The sequence below is a fragment of the Leguminivora glycinivorella genome, chromosome 24 (genome assembly GCF_023078275.1).
Source record: "Leguminivora glycinivorella isolate SPB_JAAS2020 chromosome 24, LegGlyc_1.1, whole genome shotgun sequence".
In the NCBI taxonomy this organism is placed as follows: domain Eukaryota; kingdom Metazoa; phylum Arthropoda; class Insecta; order Lepidoptera; family Tortricidae; genus Leguminivora; species Leguminivora glycinivorella.
Genome location: NC_062994.1, coordinates 13175830 through 13202213, shown reverse-complemented (window position 1 = coordinate 13202213; position 26384 = coordinate 13175830). Strand labels below are relative to the sequence as shown.

At 39.0% G+C, this 26384-nt stretch overlaps 1 protein-coding gene across 2 annotated transcripts in view; it reads right to left on the bottom strand.

Moving 5' to 3' along the window:
* The window catches only part of LOC125238880 (glutamate decarboxylase), an 84291-nt gene that overhangs the window by 32432 nt on the left and 25475 nt on the right, over positions 1-26384 (bottom strand). For both annotated transcript variants that reach the window (XM_048146353.1, XM_048146354.1), the window contains 2 exons: positions 6167-6276; positions 5175-5301 (listed from right to left, as the gene is read on the bottom strand). In XM_048146353.1, coding sequence (XP_048002310.1) covers positions 5175-5301; positions 6167-6276 — 237 coding nt within the window. The remainder of the gene's footprint in view (positions 1-5174; positions 5302-6166; positions 6277-26384) is intronic.

Below are 26384 nucleotides of genomic sequence, written 5' to 3'. Positions count from 1 at the left end.
CCGATATCGGATGTAGGAAGTATTTCAAAGGCAAAAATCAAAGATGGCGGGATAACGGTCCTACATCCGATATCGGATCGGATAATGTGAAAACGCACGAATTGAGACTAATTTGTTTTGCCATGAGTCTAAGTAATTAATTTTAAAACTTAGTTAATTTAGTTTCATTACTCACAAGATGTTAAAATTATAATCAAAACAGAACAAAATTGTTGTCATAGAATTCAAAGAGTAATGGCCTAATCTTCGGACTTATCTCCCCAATACTAGTATACTTAGAGAAAATACCAGTAAGTATACAGCGTGTGTATTTCATACGGGCGAATATTTGAATAACGATTAGTATTGGACCTAAGGAGCCTAACTACATGGTTTTTTTATTGAATAGATGAGATATTTTTTTTCATACATAATAATTCAGCACGCAATGTATTACGTCCACATCAATTAGCGTACCTACCTAAACGTCATTACGACAAGACGTTTATGTCATGTCAAGTTAATATGGACGGTGTACATTGCTGTTTGGTCAGATTTAAAAAAATAATTACTCTTAATGAATAACACTTTTTAATAAAATCATTATACTATATGATTTGTATGGTTAGATACTACAACTGGATACATTATTCGCCCGTATTGAATCCACACGCTGTAGAAATAAGACCCCAGTTGAACGTGTGTAGATGTAATTGCCGCTATTGAGTCGCAATCATGCGGCCAAACGGCGCGGAAGCCCCCCCCCCCCTCTCCCGCCTGGCGGAATTAATAGCTGTTTGTTGCAAACCGAGTTATACGAGGACGTGACCAGTCACACAGAATTGATATTCCAGTCAGAATCGTGTATTGATATCTATTGTATGTCTTTTGAAAAGTGTTTTAGGAATACCTACTAACTTTTTATGTGATACCAGGCAAGCGAGCAGATGCCTATGCAATTAATGCAATGCATCCTATGAATCAGGATCAAAATTGTGCAACGGTTTCACAGTTCTCCGACCGCCTCTAAAACTTGTAATTAGATGTTGCTGTTAATGCCTACATTATACACGGTAGACGATAAGGAAATAATAGTGAGTGCTTGCATTCGCCAACAAACTGTCATACAGTTTGGCGAAAATACTATAATTAGAATAATACTCTGTAACCTTTTTTGAGTTATATAAATAAAAAAGAGATAAATTGCCTGTTGGTAAGCGATGTAAGGCGGAGATACTTCTCCAGTTGGGTTCTGCTCTAGATTCGAGCGAGATGATAATCGCTGTGCTGTGCCCTACCACACAAAGCGGTATATCATTCGCTAGTTATGCCCTACCTCCTAGGACACAAGTATACTCCCAATTTAGAGGTAAAACCATGACAAATGCAGCAACAATAGCCCCGATCCAGTACGAACAAACAGCCATCCCTTTTGTTCCGCAAGTAAAGAACCTAGGGTTGATTATAGACAGTGGCCTTACATGGGATCCCCTGGTATCTGATGTCAGCCGGAGAGTGACTAATACTTTAAGAGGTCTCTATCGATTTAAACATTTTCTTCCATCTAGCACCAAGATTCTCCTAGTCCAAGCCCTCGTTTTGCCCATCATGGATTATGCTGATGTGACTTCCAGTAATCTCACCCAAGCCTCTCTATATAAGTTCGATCGATTGCTCAACAACTGTATCCGGTTTGTTTTTGGACTGCGAAAATACGACCATATTTCAGCATATCGTAAGAAACTAAACTGGCTCCCTATTCGACAACGACGGTCGTTACGTATTCTCTGCACTTTATTTTCTATTTTATTTGACCCTTTTACCCCTGATTATCTTCGTTCCAAATTTAAATTTGTTTCTCCGCGTCCCGGCACTGATCTCCGAACCACCCGTAGTCTTAAACTTATCGTCCCCCAGCATCGCACAGGCTTCATGTCTAATTCCTTCACTGTGCAGGCGATCCGGCTGTGGAATGATCTTCCGCTCTCCATCAGGCAGGCCCAGAGCAAATTGTCTTTCAAGCGCATGTTACGCAAGCACCTGTTAGAAAAAGTTCAATAGTTGTCCTCATGATGTTTCACAATGGTTATTTTATTTTATATATGTATTTTATGTATATTTATTATATTTAGCATTATTTATGTATGTATATGTAGATATAACTAGTTAGGCAAATTTAGGTATATGTATATAATTCTACTTAACTGTTTTATGACCCTGCACCAACACGATCTCTCGGTTTAGCCCATGGTTGACTGGTAGAGAATGCCTGCTAGCATTAAGTCCGCCATTTGTACTTTTTTAATTGTGCAATAAAGTTTAAATAAATAAATAAATAAATAAAACTGCAGTATGAAACTGTGCACGGGTATAATTTCTTCTAAAATTCCAGTTATTTTTTTCTACCTAAAAGCAACAAAAAATAGACACCAAAGAGTGCCTTGTCATTCCCATACACACTCGTTCTTATGAAGGGTCTCGTCAGTCAAAAATCGCCGCTTATCGACCCGCCATCAAACAAGCGATGATCGGCCAAGCGCGAGACGCAGCGCGTCGGAAAATTGCTCCATGCGGGCGGAGTACGGCTGGCTGGGGTGATCTTTGGACGAAATAATCTACGCCTGGGTATGCGCCACGATACTTTTTTTTTATTATTATAAATGGGCTTACACTTGACCACAGACTAGCCAAAGGCAAAGACGTGGCCTACGATGGAGTGAGCTTAATATCTGTTTTGTAGCTATCTATCTCTATCGCTCTTCCGCATTGGCGCGACAGAGCTAGACTGCATTTCGATCGGCGTCTAGCGTCAACGATATTCATTCGGCCACGCCGGCTGTGTTGCGTGCACTCAGAAAAAACGGTTTTAAAGATTCCTAGGGGCAAGTCGGGGTGAACTTGGAACTAAGTAATCTGCGTCTATAATATTGTAGGACATATCTATACGTATATAATATATATTCTCCTTCAATTGCTCAAAGGTTAACTTGAAGAGATCCATATATGCTTATAGGAGGTGCAAGCACCTACTGCTTGTCCTTAGAGTTGGTCAAAGACGTCTAGTCTTACAAAGATGACATATAGAAGAGAAATTTCGACGGCTTCCGCTGTGGCGAGGTGGCCTAGGGGTTCATGGCGTTAGCCCGGATTGCTAAAGACGCCGGTTAGAATCCGGCCTTCGCCACTGGTGGTGCTCGTCATTTTTTCTTTAATATATGACATCTTATTTCGATTTTTAATTTGTATATAGTAAGTAGTTTGTGGACTATTCTAAAGCATTCGACAGTATATCACACCATGCCATCTTCACAGCTCTGCGTCACCAAGAAATAGCACCTAACTACATCCAACTCCTAAGCACTATATACAAACATAGCACAGCCGCTATAAAATTACAGTCTTCTGGCCAGTCCTTCGAAGTACAAAGAGGAGTAAAACAAGGAGATCCGCTGTCGCCTAAACTTTTCACCAGCACATTAGAACATGTCTTCCGGAAACTTGCGCCGCGTTGGGAAGACAAGGGGCTGGTTGTCGGCGAGAAAAGGTTGACCAATCTTCGTTTCGCTGACGACATAGTCCTGTTTTCCTCAACGGCATCCGAGCTACATCAAATGCTAGAAGACCTCAGCAACGCAAGCCTCGAGGTTGGACTGAAGATGAATATGTCAAAGACCAAAGTCATGTCTAACAGCACAGAACGTAAGATTGAGGTAAACGGAGAACGCATTGCATATGTCCATGAATACCTTTATTTGGGCCAAATAGTCTCTTTCCAGGCGCGACAAGAAAAAGAGGTTCACAGACGGACCGAGAACGCCTGGAAGAGCTATTGGTCAATGAAACACCTCATGAAGGGAGACCTACCTCTGTCACTTAAACGTAGGCTCATTGACATGTGCATACTTCCAGTCCTCACTTACGGTGCACAGACTTGGTCTTTGACGGAAGCTCAGAAGTCCAAACTCGGGGTTTGCCAGAGGGCTATGGAGCGCAGCATATTAGGTGTGAAACTAAGGGATCGAATCCGAAACACCACGCTGCGCTCAAAAACTCGGATAATTGATGTAGCTCGAAAAGCGGCCAAGTTAAAGTGGGACTGGGCTGGACATGTTTGCCGTATGCCGAATGACTTGTGGGCCAAGATAGCCACGGAATGGGAGCCCCATGAGTCGAACAGAGGATCCGGCAGACCTCGCCGGCGATGGCGGGATAACTTGGACTCCTTTTTGACAGACTGGCCAGTTTTAGCTCAAGATCGAGAAGAATGGAGAAAGAAGGGGGAGGCCTGTGCCCAGCAGTGGGACACAATATGCTCATAATAATATAGTAAGTAGTGTGACTACTTAAAAAAAACACAAATCAAAATATTTGTTAAAAAAATAATTTGATTTGTTCCCATAGTTGCGTGTGGAAGAGATCCCTTAAAGGGATAAATTCGCCTTTGTACTAGTGATAAGCTCTTTTTCTTGTGTGTTGTATTATTTTCTGGTACAATAAAGTGTTTTACTACTACTATATATATAATAAGTCATATAATCACTTACCAGTCTTGACCTGGTGCTTGAGGGTGGTCTTGCAATCTTCTAGAAGTTGCTTCAGGGGCAGCGGCTCATCACAACGAGCAGCTTCTGTCTCTGTCACTCCTATGAGTCCCGGTGCGATAGTGATACTCACCAGTCTTGACTTGGTGCTTGAGGGTGGTCTTGCAGTCCTCCAGGAGTAGCTTCATGGGCAGCGGCTCATCACAACGAGCAGCTTCTGTCTCTGTCACTCCTATGAGTCCCCGATGCGATAGTGATACTCACCGGTCTTGACCTGGTGCTTGAGGGTGGTCTTGCAATCTTCTAGAAGTTGCTTCAGGGGCAGCGGCTCATCACAACGAGCAGCTTCTGTCTCTGTCACTCCTATGAGTCCCGGTGCGATAGTAATACTCACCGGTCTTGACCTGGTGCTTGAGGGTGGTCTTGCAATCTTCTAGAAGTTGCTTCAGGGGCAGCGGCTCATCACAACGAGCAGCTTCTGTCTCTGTCACTCCTATGAGTCCCGGTGCGATAGTGATACTCACCGGTCTTGACCTGGTGCTTGAGGGTGGTCTTGCAATCTTCTAGAAGTTGCTTCAGGGGCAGCGGCTCATCACAACGAGCAGCTTCTGTCTCTGTCACTCCTATGAGTCCCGGTGCGATAGTGATACTCACCGGTCTTGACCTGGTGCTTGAGGGTGGTCTTGCAATCTTCTAGAAGTTGCTTCAGGGGCAGCGGCTCGTCGCGAAGCTCCAGGTCCAGCAGCTTCTGCATCTCCTCGGGCATCTTGAACTCCAGGATCTGGAAGAACGATGCTGTTAGAATGATGGATATCTAATAGTCTGACCACAGTATAATAAAGAGTACTATCGTACATTATGACCACTCCCGCTCCCCGCTGAAAGTGCCGCCCACCCCCTCTCGGCTACCTCACAGTTGCCGCCTGTCAAAAACGCGGACAGTCGACCTGTCATATATCACTCATACAAGCATAGTACGCGTTCACCTACACGAGCTTAGACTGTGTGCTAGGATCGCGCCTCTTTCATATATTTGATCGCCAGTGTCCGAGGTGTGGTCTGACTGAGCGTTGAGTTGAATGAGTTGAGAATGGATATTGTAATTGGCAACAAGATTTTGACATTTATCAGTGTTTGAGGTTTGAGCACAATGCAAAAAATTTGCCCGAGCCTCGCTCTGGCTTACTGAACTAAGTCGCGCACATAGGTAACTTTTGAGTCCAAATGTAGACCAGGCAGGGTCGCCATGAGATAAGTAATTTTATTTTTATTTGTAAGACCCAGTACAAGGTTTTTTATGAGGAATAGGACCTTTTGTCCCTACTCTAAGCTTGAACAAATTAAATTATTTTCATAGAAAATATTTTAACTTGTATATGTATTTTTTAAGTAGTAACACTACTATTATATTATAAGCATTAAATAAATGTCATATACAAAGAAAAAGTGACCAAGGCCTCCAGTGTTCCGAGCTGGAATCGAACCAGCGTACTCCGCTTACCGGGCGAATGCCTGAACCACTTGGCCATCGGTACACGAAGGCAAGGGTCGATATTTCCAAGTATATGACATTCCCGAAGGCTCGTGGCGCCCTCTGCCATCCCACTGAACACTGAACACTGGAGGTTATATATATGTTTGTATACCTTCTCGTTGCGGTCGTTGACCTGCTGCACGAAGTCCAGCAGCACGTCCACGACGCGCGCCAGGAACTCGCGGGTTTGCGGCCCGGAGTCCTCGCGGTACGGCAGGATCGCTGCAACAATGACACATTACACTAATACATAATACAATACAATATAATAAAGTGATCCATCAACTTTATAGTATACTAGCTTTTGAAGAAAGAGACGAAAAGTAGCCTGTGTCACTTTCCGTCCCTTAAACTATCTCCACTTAAAAAATCCGTTTTGACGTGAAGGACGGACAAACAAACAGACACACACACTTTCCCATTTATAATATTAGTATGGATTTCTACACTATTCAAATCATGGATAAAAGACACCTTCTGGTAGAACTGGCTCCATCGATAGGCCACTTCTTCACCTTGGCTAGTATGTGGCTATGAATAAGCCTATTTATAGTAAAAAAAATAGAGCACTTCCCATTGCTCTGCCACTATAAAATTTGTCAAATAGACGTCGTCTAATTTCAAATATGTAATTGATTACCGGCAGTCGCCAGTCGAGATTGCTACCCTGTACTTTAATTACAAATAAAAAAAACCGGCCAAGATCGTGTCGGGCCACGCTCAGTGTAGGGTTCCGTAGTTTTCCGTATTTTTCTCAAAAACCACTAAACCAAGTTGAAAACAATTTTCCTAGAAAGTCTTTATAAAGTTCTACTTTTGTGATTTTTTTTATATGTTTTAAACATATGGTTCAAAAGTTAGAGGGGGGGGGGACACACTTTTTTTTCCTTTAGGAGCGATTATTTCCGAAAATATTAATATTATCAAAAAACGATTTTTTTAAACCCTTATTCATTTTTAAATACCTATCCAACAATATATCACACGTTAGGACTGCAATGAAAAAAAAAAATCACTCTCCACTTTACCTGTAGGGGGGGTACCCCAATAAAACATTTTTTTATTTTTGCACTTTGTCGGCGTGATTGACATACATATTGGTACCAAATTTCAGCTTTCTAGTGCTTACGGTTACTGAGATTATCCGCGGACGGACGGACGGACGGATAGACAGACATGGCGAAACTATAAGGGTTCCTAGTTGACTACGGAGTACGGAACCCTAACAATCGTGAGGAATCCATCGACGGATGAGTCCGACTCACGCTGTGTTTTTTAGGGTTCCGTACCAAAAGGGTACAAACGGAACCCTTATGGTGCCGCTCTGTCCGTCTGTCTGTCTGTCTGTGCATCTGTTTTTATTTTATCTCCTTTTTTCTACTGACAGGTAGTTACAAGAAGTTTCGCTTTGCCAGCTGACGTATATTTTATTTAATATTCTACGTAAACATTTGCCTTTGATTATAAAATATGCCTATCTTGAAACTAAACTTTGCATCAGTGTCTTCTTAAAATAACGAACAATGGCTTTGCCAAAACTGATAGCTGCAAAAGTTTTTTTATTACTATTAGGGTTCCGTAGCCAAAATGGCAAAAACGGAACCCTTATAGTTTCGTCATGTCCGTCTGTCCGTCTGTCCGTCTGTCCGTCTGTCCGTCTGTCACAGCCGATTTACTCGGAAACTATAAGTACTACAGTGATGAAATTTGATGGGAATATGTGTTGTATGAACCGCTACAAAATTATGACACTAAATAGTAAAAAAAAAGAATTGGGGTGGGGCCCCCATACATGTAACTGAGGGATGAAAATTTTTTTTCGATGTACATACCCGTGTGGGGTATCAATGGAAAGGTCTTTTAAAATGATATAAAGTTTTCTAAAAAACATTTTTCTTAAAGTGAACGGTTTTTGAGATATCAGCTCTCAAATTCGTAAAAAGTATGTCCCCCCCCCTCTATTTTTATAACTACGGGGTATAAAATTCTAAAAAAAATAGAGGTGATGCATGCTAATTAACTCTTTCAACGATTTTTGGTTTGATCAAAGTATCTCTTATAGTTTTTGAGATAGGTTGATTTAACTGTAATTTTGGCAGGTGTATAAATTGACATAATAAGTTTATTATATTTGCTGCTACGGAACCCTTTGTGCGCGAGCCCGACTCGCACTTGGCCGGTTTTTTTTTTCTAATGAGAACATTCCTGGATCATGTCGCAGTGACTTCCGTCCACAGATGCTCGTGATTTGTGCCCCAAATTACACTGCACCCTATATTACATACCATACAATCAAACTCAAGCTATTATCACCCTTATAAAAAGACTCATAAGACTCTCATGACAAAAATCTAACTGCATTGAATTTTGTTTTTAATACAACATAAAAATGTTACTGGAAATAACAATTTTCAACCAAAATAATCCTTATTACCTTGACACAGAGTGATCGTGTAGAAAGTTCGATGGCAAATATAAATTGGTTTTAATATTATGAAGGTCCGCTCATAACAATGCGTACATTTTGATTTTCAATATAAGAGGCAACAATAAAAGCTATGCAGTTGGAGAAACAATTGCCAGATGAATTTCAACCCTAAATTCATAGCAATAAAGATACAAGGAACATTAACCAAACGCTATTAATAATTTTGTAAAAACATTTGAGGGTGCAAACGATGATATTGCAATTTCAACTATATTTTAATTTGAATAAGGGTTGAAGTTGTTTGTAACGGACAACAATGTTGATTGTACATTGTAGAGAGACAGTGAAAGGCTGGTGTTTGCCCTCTTGGCGGATTACACCGAGATGGGCTTGATTAAGGCTTTTTGTGTTTTTCCATACGTCTGCCGGAGCGGGGAATCTGTCTGTATGTTCAGAAGGCACCATGTTTTGATTAAAAACAATAGAAATCTTTGCAGGTCTTTTAAAAGTATTTTTAATTCCCGACGTAAAAACGACGGGGTGTTATAAGTTTGACGTGTCTGTCTGTCTATCTGTCTGTGTGTTTTTCTATCTGTTTGTCTGTCTGTCTGTCTGTGTGTCTGTCTGTGGCATCGTAGCACCCGAATGGATGAACCGATTTAGATTTCGTTTTTTTTTGTTTGAAAGCTGAGTTAGTCGGGAGTGTTGTTAGCCATGTTTCATGAAAATCGGTCACTTACATAGCCTACTCTTTGTCACTTAATAACCCCCCACTTCCCTAAAATAGGGGGGTGGTCACAGATGTCATATATACCATAGATCAAGCAAACGTATCTACTTAGCGTGTCAAATGAACTCAGTGAAATCCACTGAGTTGTCCGTCTTTACTCGCAGCTTGCAGCTTTCGGGCGTCAATTTTTGTAAGTTGAAGTCAACCAAAACATAAAAAATGCCTCGTTACGTGATATTCAATTGCAACAACACAAAAATTATGAACAATCAAGAGCCTGAGACATATTTAAAATTACAGGCAAGAATCAACTTCAGTACAAAATTTGACACGCTCGGCCCCTATACAAATATATGAATTTGTTTCTTCTATCTAAATTAAGTTCTGTGGGGGTGGTGGACGTTTTTATACAGCGATAACACGAGTTAAGCCGCAGGCAAAAGCTAGTAAATCATATTTGTTAATTTCTTTATTCATTTATTTAAACTTTAAGCTCCGAGACGCCATGACCTACAAACACAATACTTCGACAACCGAGACGTAAATACTATCACAAAATAGCCCGAGTTTTCCTCTCACTAAACTTGTACCACCATTTCTCAGCCTATTTGCCCATATATCACACTTGTATCGCATTGCAATAGACAGCGAGCCCGCAACGCCCGCGTGTTGATATTTGCTCACACTTGTCGCCAAAAGCGCAGCTCCCTCACAATCAGCTTAAACACTTCGAAACACTCTCCTAACGCACTTAAACACCGTCTCCATACAAAACACAACCCTAATGCAAAGAGTGACAACCCTACTTGCAATGCCCCTCTGTGAGAGACCCCAGAGTATAATCGAATATCAACTTTAACAGCAACATAACAAGGTTGGTGTTTGAATGGCTGTTATTTTTTAGTGAAGCGTGGGTGACATAGACCAAGTTAGTAATGCGAATAGTGGATACTTTATGTGGATATATTTAAGGTTCATTTTAGATATATTGAGTGTTTACTTATTTTGGTGTTCCCTAACATCTGGAATGCGATGTAATGCTTGACAAATACTGTCAAAGTGCTTTTACTATTTGCTCTTTCATGTTCAGAGGAAATGGGATCTTAAGAATTAGGGGATAGGGTTTAAAGTATCGGTGGGGGTTATAATCTGTATTTAACTTGTTGGATTTGGCATTACTCGAGCATTAGTTTTAGTTTTGGGGTTCTTTGACGAACTTATGGAACCCTTGTTTTACATTACGTCATAAGTGCGTTTTCACATTATCCGATCTGATATCGGATGTCGGACCGATACCTCATACATTACAGGCGCCATCTTGAATGTTTCCATTGAAATTCTACCGACATCCGATATCGGATCGGATAATGTGAAAACGGACTTACTCAGAAAATAAATAAATCAAAAATGAAAGTTGTTTTCAAATCTTACAACTTTTCGTAGGTTGAAAAATAATCAATCTGAACAGAAATGCTTAATCGACTGTTTGTCAGACTTTTTTCTGGTTTATTTTAATAAACTAATTTCCGTGCCTTTTTTCTCTGCGATTTCGATTATAACAATGCAATAATAGTTTATTGCCGGTTTAAAATAAAAATTACAAATGTATACATTAGAATGTTCTTATCCCACTACAATTTCGATTATTTGTTCGATTCAATGTCAATTACGTCTTGTTCATTTTTATAATTGCTATCAAATATTTCTGACAGTAAAGATATTTCAATTTTGAATTCCACATCTGTTCCACCATCCTCATCTTGTGCCTACCCATGCGAGTGACAGGCCATCTTGCGCGGCTCTCCCCTAAGCGGGTTAAGGGCTTAAGGCTTTAACATTTGCTAGGGCTCTTAGCGCACTTAAATAACTGCAACTTTTCTACCGGGACGTCACAACTCCATTTGGATTTTCACACGGCTATGTGATTCTTTTTGCAACTTAGAGATTAATGAGAGAGAGGAACAAATTAATTTTATTGGATCATCATACGAGAAGACAGATGTTAGATATAAAAATTTAGTGAATATGATAAATTTCAATGTAAATAAAATCACAAAATTAAAATTTTGAAAAAACCCCGACTGCGACATAGTAGACCGATTTTCATGAAACATGGCTAAGAAGTTAAGAACACTCCCGAATAACTCAGCTTTCAAACAAAAAAACTAAATCTAAATCGGTTCATCCGTTCGGGGGCTACGATGCCACAGACAGACACACACACACACAGATATACAAACAGACAGACAGACACGTCAAACTTATAACACCCCGTCGTTTTTGCGTCGGGGGCTAAAAATAATTGAGAGTGTTTTATGCAACCGGTGTTTAAGGCACTGGTCCCACCATGAGCGATGATGTTATTTTTTAAAAAATTTTTGGAGTAAAAGAAGCAACTGAATAAAAGGATCACCTTTTATGCATATACAATTTTTTTTTAGTACATTTATTTATTTTATACTACGTCGGTGGCAAACAAGCATACGGCCCGCCTGATGTAAAGCGGTCACCGTAACCTATGGACGCCTGCAACTCAAACAGTGTCACAAGCGCGTTGCCACCCTATTAGAAACTTGTACACTCCCTTTTGCTGTGTTAAGTACACAGCAAAAAGGAATGCCTTTAAGTCACGTCAAAAGTCGTGTAAGTACCTAATGAACAAAAACCATTTAAACCTAACTAGGAAAGAAATCATATTATTTTATGCAATATATTTTTTCTTGACAGACAGTGAGAAAAAAATACATCTGATCCAGACAGAGTTTTCCTTTTAGAATTTTTTTCAAAATTTTCTAACATTTATGTAGTTCGTTACCGAAGTTTATCGTTTTATAAACTGAAACAACAAAACCTCTTGATTTCCCTAAACCAATATCCACATTGAGTTTAACACCCTATTGACAAAACTAATAATCTAAGCCAACAATATTAATAAACCAATAGAAATAGATTTAAATGCAAATGCGGCATCCCGAGCGAGCGAGGGGCCCTCGCGGTGTTGTTTTAATTACAGCCAACCCTCCCGCGGCCGATTAGTTACACTTCACAGGGCACAGCAGTGCTACGGTTAGTTCACTTTCGTTTAGTTATTTGCACTATCAATCAATTATCTCAGAATTTTTACATTCCATAGCATAACAAACAACATAATTTAACAGAATATATCGAACACTTTCTTTATGATTAAACTCATTGGCATGTATTCAGTAATTCAGTATTATACTTGGGTGACATTTTTTTTTATATTTAATAATGTGTAGGTATCCAGTTTACATTAAATTATATTTTAACTAGTTTTCAACAAAATACTTTTTAAAGACTATTTTTGTTGAAAAAATCGAATGGCAAAACTAGTTTAAAAACATTAAAAAAACTGGTTTTAATTATAGAAAAAACCGTTTTCACTTAAATACAATTTTATGGTAACATAAACAGAATAGTTATAAATATGCACGTTTCGTCTAGTATGCGTGAAGTCGCTCTGGGCCGCGTAAAATGGCGCGCTCTCGTTTTGGAGGTCATCGCGCCAACAAAGTAATTAAGTACTAAGAGAACCATCTGTAGCAAGTGTTCTGTGTCCCGCCTCGAGCAATACAGTCGTGATATATCTGGTCGCAGCTGCAGCGAGGGGCCACGGTAACGCCACATTCCGACATGCAGGAACATTGCATTCCGGGGAGTTGTAGGGAAACACTACTTGGGGTATTTTAACTTTTTTGTTTCAAAAAAGATCCTGCAAAATATGTATGTGCTTATGGTCTGAAGGAAAACATCGTGAGGAAACCGGACTAATCCAAAAAGCCCTAAGTAGTTACCCTTCGGGTTGAAAAGTCAGGGGCCCATTTCTCGAAGCTACAAGCTACAAGTTACAATTTACAAGTGGTCTAATATGACAAATTGGAAAGAGACTTCCGCTTGTAACTTGCAACTTTTAGTTTTGAGAAATGGGCCACAGATTGCAGTCGCTTTCATAAAACTAGTGCCTACGCTAGATATTGGGATTAGTTGTCAAAAAGGGACCCCAGGCGGCATGAGCCGTGGCAAATGCCGGGATAGCGCAAGGAGGATGGCGATGAGTCTGTATATTTAGGCAGTTTAATAAATGTAAACCAAATCTACCCTCGAGACTCTCCTTAATGCCATTTGAGGGTAAATAAAAATATTACACGACCGAATAAGAAGGTTAAAGAGAGGTCGCTCAGTGATAGGTCCGTGTGATGGTTTTTGTATTTGGTTGGTTAACCGAGAAGCATTGTAACTAATACCCGGAAATGTACAAATTATTTGTATACGTTTTTTGATATACCTAAACGACGTACCTACAGAGTACAGGGTACGTACCCGATTGGCACAAACGCTCACGAAACGAAACACTCGTAGATATATCTCTATCGCTCTTGCGTATTGGCGCGACAGAGCCAGACTACCTTTCGCGGCGTTTCGTTTTCGTTTCGCGTCGCAGAAATGCCATTCGGCTACGGCACCAGAGCATAGACTGTGGTATAGATATCCCTCGCCTTGTTTGCAGCCCATCCTGTATTATTTCGGTACAGTGGGATTAAGATTGTCTTTCTAATGAGCAGAGATCGGACAAGGGCGTAGTTCTAACAACAAAAGGTTCATTATTCCGAAAACGTCACACAAATGACGCCCAACTAACAACTGTCCGATCTCTGCTAATACGAGTAATAAGACACAAACAGAAAAATCCAAAAGACAAATAAAAGAGGAATAGTCTTAAATCCACAATTAGCGGCAATCACGGAGTTCCTGCGCCGACGAGTCATTATTCGGAGCGTTAGCCTCGAACACTCGCTCGCTCGAGCTTCCTTGATGGAGTGCGGCTCATGTGGGCTTACCGGCTTCTTAGCGACGAGGGGTGGAGACGGAGACGGACTGACAGTTCCATTTTATGGCGAGGGTGAACTGTACGTAACAGATAAGTAATTGTAATATTTTGGAAACCGGCATCAAATGGAATCTAAAATAAGCAGGCCCCGTAGCCGAATGGCATTTCTCCGACGCCAAACGAAAGCGATACGCTGCTGGCTCTGTCGCGCCAATACGCAAGCGCGATAGAGATAGATATCTACTAGCGCTTCGTTTCGTGAGCGTTTCGTGAGCGATTGTGCCATTCGGCTAGCCACCCTGGGTGCGTAGCCGAATGGCACTAACGCTCACGAAACGCTCACGAAACGAAACGCTAGTAGATATCTATCCCTGTCGCTCTTGCGTATTGGCGCGACAGAGCCGGACTACGTTTCGTTTTCGTTTGACGTCGGAGAAATGCCATTCGGCTACGGGGCCAGGAATACTATTTAATCATATTGGTGAATCAGCAATAGGTACCTATGCCGATGTAATGCTCGATGTTTGAGTCGCAGTCATCAGCTACGCAATATTTTTTTCATTCATCATCATCCTCCCAAGATTTGGTATAGGCACTAGTTTTTACGAAAGCGACTGCCATCTGACCTTCCAACCTAAATAAACTCACATAAATTCCGAAAAAGTCATTGGTGCAGCGAGCCGGGGTTCGAACCCGAAACCTGCGGAACGAAAGTCGCACGTACTTACCGCTAGGCTACCAGCGCTTATTATACGCACACTATTTTTTTATTAATATAAAAAAAATACTTAATTAGTAATTATGAAATAACAGCCTGGCACAAAATAGTAAAAAATAATAGAGGCGCCACTGTCTATGCAAACCGTTTAGCATGTGGCAACTATTGAGTCACTTTTGTATGAGAACAGTAAGTGTTGCTATGATAAAAAAATAGTTTCACATCTTTGCCAAGCTGTAGGTCACACAATTTTATGAGAATCAGTTGGGAATCACTTGCGACCATATCGATACCTCTGGGTTCAATTGGCGTAAAGGACATTTTGGCGAAAATGAGTTATATATACAGTTTTGTTCAGAATTTCAAGCGCTATCGATCTGTGTAGTTAAAATTTCGATATCTCTTAAAAAGTTGCCTTTACGACCAAGATTTTCTACTATGGACTTGGAAAAATAGCTTTTCTGAAGGGGCGTAAATATCAAGTCATTAATTATAAATTATTATTTGTGTCGTAAAGGAAATCTACAAATAAAAATATAGTCGCAAGTCACCTTGTTATATATTGTTGCACTTTAAGCCCTTACTTTCTAAGGATCACTTTCTATAGTAGTGTGATAAAGTTGGGCGTAAAGGACAAGTTTTTTTGTTCTTCGTCCTTTACGACCAGCACTAAAATTATTTTATCCGCAACTGTAATCGATATCTTTGGGTTCAATTGTCGTAAAGGACATGTAATGCAGGTTTCCAAGAGAAAGATAAACCCACTTTTTTGTTTTTTTTTACCTATATTTGTGACGTGTATAAGAAAAATATGCAGATTACGAGTATCTTTAACCTAGTGTAGCAACCGTAGTGATAAACCAAATTATTTAGAAGATAGATGGTTGTAAAGGACACGTCAAAATGTTATAACGTCCTTTACACCCATGATTTGATAGGGTCGTAAATGACGGTCTTAGATGATTTTTATACAAAGTCGGGGCGTAATTGTAACTGAAATGGTACAAATGTTGTTCTAAGTTTACAATTAAAAACTGGAAAAATGTATCAAAACGTACTTAATATGGTATAGAATAGCTCTACATCAGTTTAATGCAGTGTATTATTTATCTAAGCTATCTTAGCAACAAAAAAGAACAAGACTAATATACAGTTTTGTAATAAAGAAACAATATTTGCTTAAAAACTATCTAATACTTTGGCAACAAATTCAAAGTTATCAGAGATAACATACACTAGAGAAATTTCATCGGGTACCACGGCGGGCGGGTGGTCTAGTGGTGAAGACGTTAGCCGCGTAAGCTGAAGACCCGGGTTCGATTCCCGGCTCGGCCACCAGTGGGCCTTGTCGGTTTTTCTTTCGTGTATGATATCTATTTAAATTTATAAATTCAAAGTTATTTTTTTAGTATTCACCGCTGTCTGAATAGTCAGTAGGTTACGCATTCCGTCTTTAATTCTAGCAGGGAAACGCTTTCGTAGTATTATTATACTGCGGCGAGATGTATGTAATTGAAAAAACATTATGGTAATCAGGGTACGTACCCAAATGCACAAACGCTCACGATTTCGTAGCTATATATCTTTATCGCTCTTGCGTATTGCACCAGACTGCATTTTTGTCGGCGTCTGTCGTCGACGATTGCCATTCAGCTATGGCGGCAGTAAACTTTAACAGTAGACTATACTAACATTTAGTGCGACTGCGACAATAACAGGTGCGTTTCGCTAGCGAATGAGCGTTAGCGTTTGGTGACTTGGCTATGTACCCAGGTACTTAAAGCATTGACTCCTAGGATTGATTGATTTCTAGGATTGAACTCATAATTAAAATTATTATTATTTAACAGGTTTAAGACTAAATAACAATCTTCTGTTTTAAAATTATCAAAAATATGAATCAACATAGTAGGTAGTCTTGACTACAGTTTGTATACGCGTCCTAACTTGCGTTTATAAATAAGTACTTAACTCTTAGTGATTCTTAAAACTTCTTTCTACTTTAGACTTAAAATTACTGTCGTATTAATATAGTCTACTATTCACAGTTGCTGATTAAAGTTTACGTGATTACAATTAGTGTTTTACTTAAACTACGACAGCGTTTCCCTGCTAGAATTAAATACTGAATGCGTAACTTATTGAGACAGCCGAGCGGCGAGTACTAAAATAATAACTTTCCAAAATATTAGATAGTTTTTAAGCAAATGTTGTTTCTTTATTGCAAAACTGGATATAAAATAGTCTGGTTCTTTGTCTCTGCTAAATATTTAGATAAATATACACTGTAACACTAATGTGGCTATTCTATGCCATATTAACTACGTTTTGATACATTTTTCAAGTTTCTCAATTGTAAACTAAGCTAAAAACAGTTGCCATTTGTAGCATTCCGGTTACATTTACGCCCCGAATTTGTATAAAAATCATCTAAGACCGTCATTTACGACCCTATCAACTCTAATTGTTCAAAAAAATCGTGGGTGTAAAGGACGTCCATAGCATTTTGACGTGTCCTTTACAACCATCTAACTTCTAAACCGTTTAGTTTATCACTACGGTTGCTACACTAGGTGAAGGATACTAAAAATCTACATATTTTTCTATTTACGTCACAAATATAGGTCAAAAAACAAAAAAGATATAAACATTTTTCTAAAAAAAAAGTTGTTTTTTGCTTCTCCTGAAAACCTGCATTTTGTCCTTTACGCCAATTGAACCCAAAGGTATCGAATTATACAGTTTATCAAAACTGTCAAAAAGATGAAGAAGATGGAAATTCATGTTACCTAATACTCTAAACTCATGGCCTAATGATGTAAATCGTAACATAATTAATAATATACATAAGACAAAAACAATTATAAAAAACCTATTGTTGCCAAGTACAGGTGCGCACTCGGGTTGTTTACAAACAACCAGCTAAATTAAATGCTTCTTTCCTTATTAATTAGATAAGAACTGTTTAAATAACTACTTAGATATAAATATAGAATTTATAGATTAATACCTTTATTGAATAAAAATACCTACAATGTAAACGAGCGACAACGGCGGCAGATAAACCGTTAGCGGTTTTCGCTCGCTGTTCAAATGTAATAAAATAGTATATAAGTGTTTTTAGATAAATAAATAAAAAAAAAAAAAAAAAAGATAATTATAAACTTTTTTTTACCGACGTTTCTTTTTAACCCCCGACGCAAAAACGACGGGGTGTTATAAGTTTGACGTGTCTGTCTGTGTGTGACTGTCTGTCTGTCTGTCTATCTGTCTATCTGTCTATCTGTCTATCTGTCTATCTGTCTATCTGTTTGTCTGTCTGTCTGTCTGTCTGTCTGTCTGTCTGTCTGTCTGTCTGTCTGTGTGTGTGTCTGTCTGTGGCATCGTAGCTCCCGAACGGATGAACCGATTTTGATTTTTTTCTTGTTTGAAAGCTGAGTTAGTCGGGAGTGTTCTTAGCCATGTTTTATGAAAATCGGTCCACTATGTCGCGGTCGGGGTTTTTTCAAAATTTTAATTTTGTGGTTAGATTAAATATTGTGTTTAATTTCCTCTTAAACAAATCCACCTCCACACCCCGGGGCCGGCGCCGGAGCCGGATGAGCTCGCCAATGAGCCTGGGTAAGCCGGTCATTACATCTCTCCCCGCGGCCCGACTCACTCAGCTCTCCCCTCGTCAATTGATAAACGATACTGGCGGGATTTGATAGACAAGGGTTTTTCTTGGGAAAGATAAATTCAATGCTGAATATTGGGGTTTGAGTATATTTTTTGAAGGTTATCAGTGTGATGTATTATTGATGGCAGATGTAGGAGTATTTTGGAGTGAATGAATTATGTATTGTATTTTTTTTAATACTACGTCGGTGGCAAACAAGCAAACGGTCCGCCTGATGGAAAGCGGTCACCGTAGCCTATGGACGCCTGCAACGCAACCCATTAGAAACTTGTACACTCCCCTTTGATGTGTTAAGTACCTACACAGCAGAAAGGAGTGTACAAGTTCTAAGGAGGGTTTGGCACACTTTACAGAATAAATGTAGCTCTTGAACCTTAAATATTTGTCTTTTGGATTTTTTCTGGCTCGTACCTACAAAAACCGTACAGTCTGACCTATTCATACTAAAAAAAAAAAAACTTTTGCTCTCGGTCTTTCCGGACATATACCTTTTTCGTCCGTGTTTGGTATCTAATCTCTTATACACAGAATAATTGTACACAGTACCTGCCACATTTTTAGGCAATTAATAATTAAATACGCCATAAATTGCATGCGATAGACGATACAGCTTCCTCGTAGGCATTTTAACTGATTTATATTGAAAGTTTAATTAATTTCGAGTCACCGTTAGTGTCGTGGTTAAGCCCAGCAATTACCCCCGCTTCATTCACCACTAAGGAGTATAATAGGGAGTAAAGGAGCCTCGTCAGTCTTAGTAGTTCTGTTACATTACGAAACACACACGGAAAAGAGGAAATCCGAAACCAACAAATACCATAGGTATATGCCTAAGTCATATACTACTTTACTTACACTTTACTTTACTCATAGTATCAGTATTTAAAGTTGTACCTACCTACTTAGTTAATTTAGATGTATACTTCCATTTCAACTTAGTTCCTACTTAGGATTAAGAAAAATTTTGAAACATGCATGCCGTGTTTGCCTGTAATTAGGTGAATACTCGAGCAAGTTTATCTTAAAGTAATTTTAATGTATAAGTATCTTTTCCCCTCACTACCTCGGAAACACGTGTTTTGTCCTTTAATACCAGCGGGTAAAAACGCATTTTATCCACTAGTGGGTAAAGTAATTTGACCTTGAATAAAGTCAAATTAACTGCTTTAAAATTGATGAAAGTAGGTGAATCTAGTAATAATGATGATTTACCACCTGTGAAACTACTGGAAGCAGTGATAAAAGCATTTTTTGCGTTGCAGTTTCCTCGCTATAGTGAGGGGAAAAGTTTTGTGTTACACTCGGGTGCAAATGTATTTTACTTCTCGTGTGTTAAAAAACTCGCAAGTTCAGGATTCTATTCTCGAACCACTCGCTTCGCTCGTGGTTCAACTATAGAATCCTTTCACTTGCTCGTTTTTCAATTCCACACTCGGCGTTAAAATACAACTTTGCCCCCTTGTATAACAAATAACTATTGTATTACACCTGTTGGAAAACCTAAATAAATAAATAAATATCTAAAGGCTATTTGACAATTAAGAATCCATACTAATATTATAAATGGGAAAGTGTGTGTGTCTGTTTGTTTGCCCGCCTTTCACGGCAAAACTAATCGACGAATTGACGTGATTTTTTAAGTGGAGATACGAGTAGTCGAAGGGATGGAGAGTGACATAGGCTACTTTCTGTCTTTTTCTAACCCTTCACCTCCCTAAAATAGGGGTGGAAGTTTGTAATTATGGAGCATTACCCAATTTTCGAACAGGCAAAAGCTAGTAATATATAATAATTAACAATTTCATATGACGAGGTTGCAGCTTCGCAAAATTTTATACAAGAATCCCAAATATTCGTATTTTTATTGCATGCGCCCCTGTTAATGAACGTGGCTCGCCCGGCTCCGGCTTCGAACCCGCGAGTGGGGTTCCGTGTCCCTAATTGATAAGTTTTTTAGGGTCGGCTCAGGGGCCGAAGTTTGTGATTAATTGATGAATTTCGAGCTGCAAATTAATGGCATACTGTTTATGAGTGAAGTGGAATGTTTTAAAGTGATTTTAAATTGCATTGTTATTTGGTGACCTTGGTTAGGTTACGGTTAGGTTTTATGTTAGAATCAAGGCCAAGGAATCATTCTTGCTTTTGATAAACATAAATAAGCAGGTACTTCTCTATTTTTAGTAACACAAACGGCGTGATAGTCTATATTTGTATTGAGTATCTGTCACATAATATTTGACTCAAAGCAGGCTGTCAAGCTACGCGCCCCTAAACCTATCCGTACCCGTCTCCCGACACGCGCGCGCGCACGCTTCCGCTTCCGGCCGCCGTTTAGCGCCATCTAGCGGCGGAAACAGATAACACGCCTCTCGAGTTACCACAGATAAGGACGGGGGAGGTAAACGGTGGCTCGATTATAAATGACTTTCAAGAGTGAGAGTGAGACTTTGTGGGAGTGTTTGAAGTATGTGTCTTAGAGATGGGCTGTGTCAAAATTACTGTCAACTCCACTTTGTTAAGACTAATCATTATGGATGACATGTCCATAGTTTTTCCTTTGCAAATGCTGACCACGATCCGACTCTTTTTTTTTATTTTTTTTTTAATCTTATTTATTTTATAAGCCATACATCTAGTTTGATTAAGTCGGCTTGCGATCCGACTCTTTCTTTGACAGAGAGCTCGTATCTCGTGTCGATTTAAAGCAAATTCCTCTTTACCGCACATGTGTTGCAATGTACTATTTCCTTTTTTTCGCTTGAATAACATTAACATCACTTCCAAAATAAAGATTTTAAAGATTTTTATTGAACATAATAACATACATTAAGTAACAAATTTGTTCGTAATCAGCTGCAGTAGTATTAAACTGTGTCGCAGCTATTTACGCCCACCTCGGAACATAGTGAATTGTATGTTCTACTTACTTATATCTAATAGACACATCAGTTTAGAAGTTTAGTAAACTTAAGTTTACTTAGTTCAAACATGTGGTAATTGTTTTAATTAACATTATATAAAATTTAATTACAGCGCCTTTACGCTTTCAGGAAATAATAGTTTAATATTTATGAATATAGTGAAACATATTTAACATGCTCATTCAAATAGTAACTCAGTCTCATAATAATTGAGGTTCTGTAAAAAGTTTTTTAGTTTTTTCTTGCATTCCCAGCATGACAGTTGATAAATAGGTAGCAAAGAATTTACTTTATTATACAATTTAGCCGAGAGATAGTCATAATGACGTCTAACCAGAGCAATGCGAGTAGGTTTAAGATTGCATACACGGCCAGCACGTCGCTTTGGTTGTTTTTTAACATAAGGAATTTCAATATGTTTACGTAAAATAATTTTTAGAACAAATAATTGTCTAACAGTTAAGACCTTAGCCATTTGGTATAATTCAGAAGTAGGAAATCGGATAGGTTTAGAAAACATGACTTTAAGCACATCCCTTTGAGCTCTCTCCAAGCGTAAGAGTCTTGTTTTCCCCGTCCCGCCCCAGGCCGTCAAACAGTACGTTAATATAGACTCGGCCATAGAGAAGTAGACTGTTTTAAGAATTGATTGGTCAGCCACATTTCTAAGAGTCTTGAAGACGTAAATCAATTTTCTTATTCTACTCACCGCTGCCTCCACCTGGTCACTCCAGGTCATTAAGGAGTCAATTGCAACACCAAGATACTTTACACTGTCAGATTGCGTTAGCTACCTACAACTGCACAAAGATGCATCATTGGGACTACAGCTATGAGCATAGACAGGCATCAAAGTTGTCGGTAAGGATGATGCTTTAGGAGCAAAGGTGACATAAGTAGTTTTGCTAACATTTATTGTTAGTAGGTTTGAAGCTAACCATTGCATCACTATCCTTAATGTGTCTACGGCCAGCAGACGTGCTTCCTCCCATGTTGGTGCGTGCACAAGAAGAGCAGTATCGTCTGCATAAGCAAAAATGTTAACATTATTGATTTTCAGTTTGCATAAATCGTTAACATATATCAAAAATAATGTTGGCCCTAGGACGCTACCTTGGGGTACGCCAAACGAAAGACTCACTTCATCACTTGTATAATTACCTATACGAACTTGCTGCGTACGACTACTAAGGTAGCTTTTAAACATGTCATGCACGATTCCCCTTACACCGATGCATTCTAATTTGGCCAAAAGTATAGGAACAGAGACAGTGTCAAAGGCCTTGGACAGATCTAGAAAAATACCAACAGCTTTTTGCTTGGAGTTCAAATTATTAATAATGGAGTTTGTGAGAGCTAGTACAGCATCCTCTGTAGATTTCCCACTGCGAAAACCGAATTGATTGTCAGAAAGTATTGAATATGTATCCAGATATTTTATCAAACGAGTATTAAGGATTTTTTCAAGAATTTTAGAAAGTGTAGTTAATACGGATATAGGTCTATAATTATTGACACTGTCTCTGTCTCCGCCCTTATGTATGGGATGTACAAGTGCTTTCTTAAATACCCGAGGAAATATTCCAGACGACAAAAAAAAATAGGTAAGTTGGCTGGCTTTATTCCATTTTAAAACCTATATGTTACTGTCGCCAGTGTGTCTTCGGTCTCCCTCTGGTCTATGGTAATATATTCGGGGTTTCCCGCGCATAGACACAGATTCTTTTTTACGACGGTTTGTCCCCAGCGCGAGGCAGTGGCTTACCGTTGTTGGCATTACTCACGAGAATGGCTGTGGGTTTATGAGGAGGGCTTACGTTGAGTAATAACTATGATTAAGTATAAAGAGGGTACAAATAACCGACTTCAACATTAAAATTTAATTTTTGCGTGTTTTTATTTTTTTTAATATATTTACATAATTATATAAGAAACTAAGACTAAACTTAAAAGCTAGCTAATGTCTAAAATAGGCCCTTGAGGCATTGTACCAAGGATACTGGCGACATTTCCTCGCTGTATCGCAATGCTGATACGTTGAGCGAGGAAGTCGCCAGCTGTAACAGAACAAGCGTCTATGACGAGGAAATGGACTCGTTATTACATATAAAACTTACGGCAAATCAACTTTTCCTTGACCAACTTTTTGGTGCATATTTCCTTCGGGATTTCATTGAATATTTTAACAAATAATATCTTTGATGGTTTATCACATGTTTAGTCACGTCTTCACTCATAAAATTCACTATTATTTGGTGCAAAACAGGTTGGAAAAACGTATTTATCAACAAACTACATTCACATGGACGGAATACTGACACTGACAGTTGTCAGCTGCGTAACGTTCCGATATTATGTCTGGATTTCATTTACAAGTCAAAGAAATAATAATGACTAATATTGGTTATTATGTTTCCTGAGTATATCATTCAATGTAACATTTAGTAACAGATAAAATATTTCATTGCGAAATTACTTACAAAATAAATAAGAATGTTCCACAAAATAATATTTACGTAAAAATATTTGCGAATCGCTCCACTATTGGACTGCATAGGTATCAATATCAATAGCTCTGTCTCTCTCTAAAACACGTGTACTCGGCACGTGTTGATAAGCAAACATCCGTGTGTTAATCGTGAACTCTAATGCATAGGGCATAAGACTTAGTAAACAAAGCACACGATTGAGTAGCCATCTTGTCGGAAGTCCGATGTCAGAAGTCGGAAGTCGAATGTCAGAAGTCGGAAGTCGAATGTCAGAAGTCGGAAGTCGGATGTCAGAAGTCGGAAGTCGGATGTCAGAAGTCGGAAGTCGAATGTCAGAAGTCGGAAGTCGGATGTCGGAAGTCGGAAGTCGGAGATAGAATCTATAAAAGGGTCGGAGCGAGCCGACGCGCGTCATTCTTACAATATCCACAAGACTAACAGTGTCTCTGGCTTTCGTGTGTTATACTGGTGAGTGAAGTTGTTCTGCTATTATTTCTCTGTTTGTTTTTACTTGGAAATTATTCTAAGTGAATGTAAACTTTGAAATTGTGTCTCTGTTTGGTTGTGCGGGGACAATATCGTCGTACAGTTGAACTTAGACCTATGGTGGAATTGCTTTACTGTCAGTTGTGGGGTTATATTAGTGTTCTATTTATAGTGTAGTGTTACATTTAAATTGATGTGTATAGTGAAGTTTTCTGTGCTTTGTTTCATGAGTGCCGTTAAGCAATACAAAGACTGGGTCGATGTATGGCTGGTGCTTGGAGATAAGTCTGTGTTTGGTTTTGTAGGGAGTAATTCTTGCAAAACTAAGCTTAGATTATAGCACGTAAAGGAAACTTCACTCGTTTGTTTAGTTGGTCAGTAAAATTGAATTTAGTAATTTTCTATGGGGTTATTTTGTGAAAGTTATAAGCCAGATCATTGTTTGTGACAGACTGTTGTCCGGCTAGGCGCTTCTTCCCTTACGGTGTCAAATAAGAGGCGTTTAGGGGTCTTTTTGTTCCAAGTGGAGGGCTTGGACGCTTTTTTATACTTACAAAAGCGTATTTTCTCACCGGTCTCAAAGAGTCCAACTGTTAGATGGAAGTGAGGACTTTCACGATTGACGAAAGGCATTAGGAGTAATCCTTGCTCACTGAAGTCGGCAGTATTTGAGGCTGGGGTCCTATATATATATATATTTATTTACTCGGTGTTCTGGTCCATGCTGGCGTTGGTTGCTGGGGATTTCGGTTGTGATCGATCCACATCTAAGTAAAGTTGATCGCAGCTGGGTCTCTCATGTGGCTGGTACTGGTGTGTCCTAGAATACTGGATATATACACGGATAGGGCGATCTACTCTCTGCTACCCTAGCCTGCGGGCAAGAGCAGAGGGGGGGATAAGAACACAAGCCTATAGGTTGCCTATCTCAGCTTCGCTGGCTGAACTGTACAGCTTATGGTAGGGATACACTTGTGCATATTTTGAACACAAGATCTATGGTAAGTGACGGTCTGTGTTTCAGATATGTTAGAGTAGGGAAAACGATAGGAATAGAGTAGAGTCACACACTATTTCTATGAAAGTAGAGTTCTTTTATGATTGGTCTTGGAATATAATTGGTCAACGTGTATTGTGGAGAAATAATTTAACTACTACTATTTATATGGTTTAAATGGACTTTAAATGTGGTGTTTATTATCTTAATATATGTGGTAAAACTGGTAATTTATAAAACCTCTTATTACTTAATTTATTTGAGTGAAATTAATAATTGTGGTAGCAATTTCTGATTCTTCGTGTAGCATCGAGCCAGTGAGTGTTGCTAACTAGTTTTTCAAGGTAAATTCTATCAAGTTGGTTAGGGAAACAAACTATACTTTGGAATAAAAAGCATAAGTTTGTTATAGGGCCCAGTGGCATGCGAGCGCCGTCCACTGATGACAAGTCAAAAGCTTCAAGGAGTTACTAGACTTACTTACTTCGTTCTCAGTGGTAGCAACTACTCGGAGCCTTGATGATACATTAGAAGGATCGAGAAGTTATGGTCTATTAGCAGTATTGGGGAAAAGGGGGTTTAGCTAGGGAAAAAGAAACAAAACAAAAAGGGGGTTAGTTCGTAGATAGATAGCCCTTCAGGCTTACTTGCTTAGGATCCTGATAAAGTGGTTTGATCAGGTCAGGGGTCCCATACCGTATCGCAAGCCCTTGCCCAAGCCGGGACCACTAATAAGGCGTAGCGGATGATTACCAAAATATTTTTTAATATTTATTTCATGTATGTTTCACTCACTAACTTTTATTTTAAAATTTCTTCATCACGTCATTAATTTTCTCACATATAACTTTCTAGGCCTAAATCTGATAAAATACTCTTCTATAACACTATATTATTATGCTACAATAACCTTTATTCTTCTTTAAAATATAAATAAATAAGATTTTAAATATTAGTCAAAAATACAGCTGATACTCATTAAAGGATCTAGGTTATCGCGGTTCACATCGAAGGGTTCTACTTATTCACGCTA